The sequence below is a fragment of the Guillardia theta genome, assembly GCF_000315625.1.
Source record: "Guillardia theta CCMP2712 unplaced genomic scaffold GUITHscaffold_126, whole genome shotgun sequence".
Classification (NCBI taxonomy): Eukaryota; class Cryptophyceae; order Pyrenomonadales; family Geminigeraceae; genus Guillardia; species Guillardia theta.
Genome location: NW_005434548.1, coordinates 180,193 through 186,192, shown reverse-complemented (window position 1 = coordinate 186,192; position 6,000 = coordinate 180,193). Strand labels below are relative to the sequence as shown.

Here is a 6,000-nt window from a genome sequence, read left to right as displayed (position 1 = left end):
GACGGCGATGAGTTGGATCCGGCTCTCCTTCTCTCTCCTTCTCTCTCCTTCTCCTTCTCTCTCTCTTTCCTCTCCCTCCTTCCCTCCTCTCCCTCCCTCCCTCCCTCCCTCCCTCCCTCTTGCCCTCCCTACCTCTCTCCCTCTCTCTCCTCCCTCCCTCCTTCTCTCTCTCTTTCTTCTTCCTCTGTCCCTCTGTCCCTCTGTCTCTCTGTCTCTCTCCCTTTCTCTCTCTCACTCACTAGTGCGTCATTGCTGATCGATCCGCCATAGTCGATTCATGGTGAGCCATGAAGCATTTCAGGCTTCCAACAGCTAGCAAGGACCTTATCAGCAAGGAATTTGGAATTTATCAAATTCGTTGGCTTGCCTGGCAATCTGTCAGGCGGCTCCAAGGCATTGTTGTCGCAATCTTTGAAACAGAAATTTTTTCTTGAAATGAGGGAAGCGAAACATGTAGAGGCAACGCTTGCAGATAGTTTGGACTAAAGGCAGCACAATCCTCCTACCTGACCTCTACGAGCAGCGAAGCCAACAAGAGAATTCAAACTGTTACAGAGCCCACTGTCACAGATGGGTCAAGAGGAGTCTGGGGTAATGACTGAGAGCTTGGTGATGGAAACTTGGGTTCCTATGCGTACCATGGTAGCAGCCGTTTGGTGCAACGACACCCGATTGACACAGCTTGTCCTCACGGAAGATCTCGCTCAAGGTCGCGAGGCGAGGCTGTGTTGAGCAAGCTCAAACTTGGAAGAAGCAATCTTGAAAAGAGCATGATTTAATGGACAAGTCTAATCTATGTGATGAACAGCACTGCTACTGACATCAGTCGTCGCACGGTCTCCTCCAGCATTGTCGATCAGGTTGTTACGTCATTTTGCTTGTTATTTCTCGAGTTCAACATTCTCTCACAGGGGCGATTGGTGAATAACAGATCCATTTGATTTCCTTGGAAAGGTGTTGGTCAAAATAGGGACGGTGAGCCTGCGAATGATTTTGCAGCTGAGTACATCAACCCTGTTGAGGTTTGCATATTTTCTACTATCAGGTGATCAGGGAGGCCTGATGACAATAACAGTACATGCTGGTGGGCCCTAATATCCGACCGTTATCAGAAATGTAGGCCATGTCCCGTGTATGAAGATAGCAAGAGGTGGCAAGGCGACAAGGATCCGGTGCTTTCTTGATTTCTTGAGACAGCATGAATACCACCGGAATCGAGAAACAGGTCCCCGGGCACAAGAGCCTACGGCTGGCTACACCGCCTGATTAGGCAGCATGTTGTATAAACAACACAAAGATTGTCAACGACACGAGTAAAGTAAGGATGAAGAAGATAGAGAAACAGAAGATAGAAGTCTCTAAGTTTACTGGGAGGTAAACTACGCACAACCACCACACTCACTGTGCATGCAAGTGGGGGAAATTCAGAAGGCCTGCCGCTGAGGAAGCGTTAAATAGAGAATATCCGGCAGAGTATCCGACGAGTATCCGTGGTTCCGGATCCTCATGGATACAACACAGCACCTGCGTACTTTGTCAAAAGGTTGCCGCGGTGCAGTAGTATGAGCCGGATGCATTCCTGACTGACCATGATAGATCTATCTGATATCTCTCTTTGTGTAGGTCTGCAAGCGACTTGTACATGAACATGTGGGTCTGCCTCGCCTCGCCTCGCTCGCTGTGGATTGTTTGAGCTCTTTCGTAGATTCCGCGGCTAAGTCGCGTTCAAGTTTGACGGAGACACCTCGCTGCTTGCTCGAGGTCGGCAGAAGCTGTTGAGCTGCTCCCGCACTCGAAGCGAGTCAACTGCCGTGCTGTCGCCCTTGTGCATTCAAGATCTACGACCAGCCGGCCGTTTTCGACCAGAGCACACTTGAGCAGCTTGACTGGCTACACTGGAATAGCTGGAGAAGTGGAGTGACGTCCTGGGACTGATGGAGCCTTGGACAAGAGTCGTGGCTGGACTGCAAGAAGAGGTTTATGGCTAGTCAACCAAGCAGAGGCTGCTCCTCGTCTAGCTATACGGGATCTTTCCCTTTCTAGAGCTAAATGCTTCCGCTTCTGACGAGACCCACGACTGCAGAGAAAACTAGGAGAGGTAGGGAAGCGAAGCTGTAGGCTGATGGTCCGGACTTGCTGATTGGAACGGTGCAGTCTGCAGCATCGCTGCATTCTCCACCGGCCTTCGCCTGAGCGATTGCCGTGTCTATCGAGCCCTCGCACAGGTCGGTCACCAACGTCTTGAGATGGCTGCAGCACACATTAACTTTAGGATCCGAAGTCGCAGACGTGCATTGCGAGTCTGATTTGCAACCGGGAGCGTTTCCTATCTGGCCTGCAAATACGAAATTGCAAATGGGGCCGCAAGTCGTAGCCTTCGCTTTCTATCAACAAGGCTCAGAGGTCATCGCTGCAATAACATGTACTTCACCAGTCCAATGCTGGTGCATTGAGCTTCTATCCGGGTCTTGCAAACAGCATCGGATGATACTGATGATGCAATTGCCGCAGCAGTCATTTTGGGATTATTATCGGCGATAGCCTGCGATTGGCAGCTTCCATACGTTACCTTCGTCTTCGGGCATGCCCCTAGTGCGCGCACAGGTCACGCCATCTAGTTTGAGAGCTTTGGATGCTTACCAGCAGTGAGCTCCTGGGTAGAAAGGTAGCATTTGCTTGCGGCAGCAAGAGTCGACAGAGCGAGGAGGAGGGGGAGGAGGAGGAGGAAGCGGGGGGGGGCACAGGGAGCATGGACGGAGGGCATGCTTCAAGTTCTTGCCTGGACCTTCCCTCGTTTTGTGATATTGTAGAATCGACCCCCCCACCCCTACAAACTCCGGGTCCTCAGAAGGTCGGTTTAGTGGTGGGAGGGCTATACCACCCCTGTGTAAAAGGCGGGACCAGGGGTAGTAAAAGCAAGTGTAAACTTCCAAGCAGGGGTAGTGAATGCAAATGTCAACTTCCAAGGGGGGGTACTAGCACTAATAAATAAGGAGTGCATTTGAAAAAAAAAAGATATCGACTTTCTCATTTCAAGTGTTAACTTCCAAGAGGCCAAAAACGGACTTTAATCTTGGTACAAACGTTTAGTCAAAGCTCCACAAGTTGGCTCCCCCACAGTTGATAGGCACTCACTAATATAACTTTGGCGCACTAAACGGATGGAATTCGATGACAATGCATGGAGCAACATGAACCAGAACTGCCCGAAAAATGCAATCCAGCAGAGCAAATGACGCCATGTTGCAGGAGCGACGACGACGACAAGAAAGGGTATTTGACCTAATAGAGAACAATGGACCAAGGGGGTGTTGACGCCGCGACATTTTTTCTCCCAGAACAAATCATTAAGTTGTCCTATCTTGGCCATCGTTGTGTTCTAGTTGAAACGCGGAGCTCATAAGCATGACCCGAGTCAGACAAAGGTTAACCGTGACTCGGACTCGCCGACTGTCCGAAAAGAAGCTTCGGACCCGGCGTGAGATTCCACTGTCTGGACTGTCACAGTTGGCTGTCTCGTATTCGTGTTCGAAACTGCGGCGTGTTTTTCCTCGCAATGTCGCGTGTAGGGAACCACCGCAAACTGAAACAATTGCTGTTCTTGGCCCGTGTTAAAAGGACCACTCCGAGGCTGGAGGTCTTCGTTCAGTCACTGGAACCCGTGGTGGCTTACAAGCTGATCGGAGGAGGGCAGTAAATTTCACTAGAACAGGAAAAGTCGATTCCAAAATTTCATAGATACACAAATTTCAAACTTTTTGTGATTGAACGAATCTAGAACAGAGTAAGCCAACATTCTGACATTGTTAGGTAACGTGACCACTTTCATTCCCACTGTCGCAATGCAGGATCCCGGGAGTTGCACATTCAAGGGGATAGACCAGAATGTGAGGAATGATCAGCCATCAATATCATTTGAAACAATGCTGGACGAGCTTAGAATGGAGTTCAATGTTCCGGCTGGGTCCTCCGTTGAACAACTTATCCAACATGGACACTTTGTACTCGACATGCCATACACACCTTCTACTGGTATCCTCACCGGGGTGCGGGTGTTGTATGCAAGAAGAGGTGTGAACCTTCATCCAGTGCCAGTGTCTGCACTAAGGTCAGAGCATGCGCACCTACAGGCAATGATCCTTCAGCGGTCATGAATCGTCCCCTTCATGCGCATCCTTCCTCCGCCGAGGATACCAGCTTTCCTGAGTCTACAATGACAGTGGAGCCGAGCCAGCTTCCCAATCATCAGAGGAAGCGATTGTGCGAACAAGGTCCAGACATCTCCCCTCCGCGGCCGGATGTCACAGCACTGCGTACAGGGATGAAGCCTGATGATGCACGCGCATGCACGATGAATCCTGGTGCAATAATGGACTCAGTCGTGGACCACACACTTGATCTCAAACACAAAGTCTGGAGAACTCGACTCGAATGTACCGCTTACATTGAACATATCAACATGCGAGACGGCCACAAAGAAGTTCGACAACCGCAAGTTCCGACGTTGCACGGGACCCGTGGATACGTGTTGAAGTGTACTTGCTTCACATGGACGGGTGCGTCTGGTCACCGAGTACAACCCGTTGGAAGCGGCCTGTTGGCATGCGAGGACGGGGTTCTCTTCCCTGCGAGACTTAGAGCAAGGTTGTCTCTCGAAGGGCTAAACATCTGGCAAGGAGGAAAGCTTGTCAACTTTCCAGGAGAGAACACTCCTGTTTTCCTCAGCCAAGAGACGGTACTCCTGGTGTCTCCTTCGACGGCAAGAGGCGTCGATGCCGACGGCGCGACCGTCGACCCGGCGGTGAGCGTGTGAAGTGGTCCAACATCTCATCTGGCGAGCTGGGATCCACTGTCTGGTGCATCTGTAGAGGCTGCCTGCCGCAGTTGCGCCTGGAGCAAGACCGCACCTTCACGCAGACGGTTGGGATGCAAAAGGAACCTTCACAACTCACGACAACACTTGACGCTACGATATCGTGTCACACCACGAAGCTGTACGGGCTGCAGACGTCTACAGCAAAGGCTCAAGGCATCTCAGTCCGCTGGATCACACACAAAGGTGAAGAGTAGAGATATGAAGTTTAATTTTCAACTGCTAAGGTGGTCTGTCCTTTCCCCAACACTTGGCTCACGAATTACAAGAGGTGCATCAATTGTTGGGTTTGCGAAATGATTTCGTTTGAACAACCCGTGCCTGCTTGCATTCTACTTATCTCTGCAAAGCCAACCGCAAGTCCTCAATGATTTGTCGCATGCTGACATTTTTGACTTGAAATCCACGTTTTCTCACACTGGAAGGATACCCCAATGCCGATCTGTATGCAAGCCAGGTACTAACATTTCTAGGGCCCTCTACATTCCAGGGCCCTCTCTATCTATACCCAGATTGTTGTCGCACACGGCGTTCATAAAACTTCTGAGGCAAGACATGGTCTTAAATTCCCCCGCCGAACAGATTCCTCGCCTCCAATTGTTTTAAGTAAACATTATCCAACCAATCACGAAGAAAAGTTTGCCCAATCTTGGTATATCGTAGTCTTTACGAAATGCTTCTATTCTTTCTGCTGCGTTCTCTCGCTCGCCGTAGTAGGCAGTATTTCAAGTGCGAGGCGTCAACCGTAAAATGGCTGGCGCACAAAATTGTGGAAATTCAATGCAAGCCTGCTCAAGGATAGATTGAAGGCACTGGTTTTCTCTGAGACCATCCACATATTACGTGAATTGATGCGAATTGTTCAGCCCGCCTTCGTGACTGACTGTTTGCAACAAAGCTTTCCTATACAACCATGCGATAATACATGTCTCTGCTGTGACATGCCAGACTTGATGATCCCTAGTTGCTCGTGTGAGTCAATATCTTTGAAGATAACGATGAGTCAATATCTTTGAAGATAACGATGAGTCAATATCTTTGAAGATAACGATGAGTCAATATCTTTGAAGATAACGATGAGTCAATATCTTTGAAGATAACGATGAGTCAATATCTTTGAAGATAAC

The 6,000-nt window shown here is 49.6% G+C and overlaps 2 protein-coding genes across 2 annotated transcripts; one reads left to right on the top strand and one right to left on the bottom strand.

Annotated features, from left to right (window-relative positions):
- Positions 1 to 2,045: 2,045 nt before the first annotated feature.
- On the bottom strand, positions 2,046 to 2,764 carry GUITHDRAFT_146489 (hypothetical protein; the record flags this gene model as incomplete). Its single annotated transcript, XM_005822398.1, has 2 exons — positions 2,046 to 2,335; positions 2,641 to 2,764. 2 exons carry the CDS (start codon positions 2,762 to 2,764, stop codon positions 2,046 to 2,048), a joined length of 414 nt encoding a protein of 137 aa, XP_005822455.1.
- Positions 2,765 to 4,213: 1,449 nt separating this feature from the next.
- On the top strand, positions 4,214 to 5,070 carry GUITHDRAFT_118391 (hypothetical protein; the record flags this gene model as incomplete). Its single annotated transcript, XM_005822397.1, has 2 exons — positions 4,214 to 4,801; positions 4,885 to 5,070. 2 exons carry the CDS (start codon positions 4,214 to 4,216, stop codon positions 5,068 to 5,070), a joined length of 774 nt encoding a protein of 257 aa, XP_005822454.1.
- Between the last annotated feature and the right edge of the window lie 930 nt (positions 5,071 to 6,000).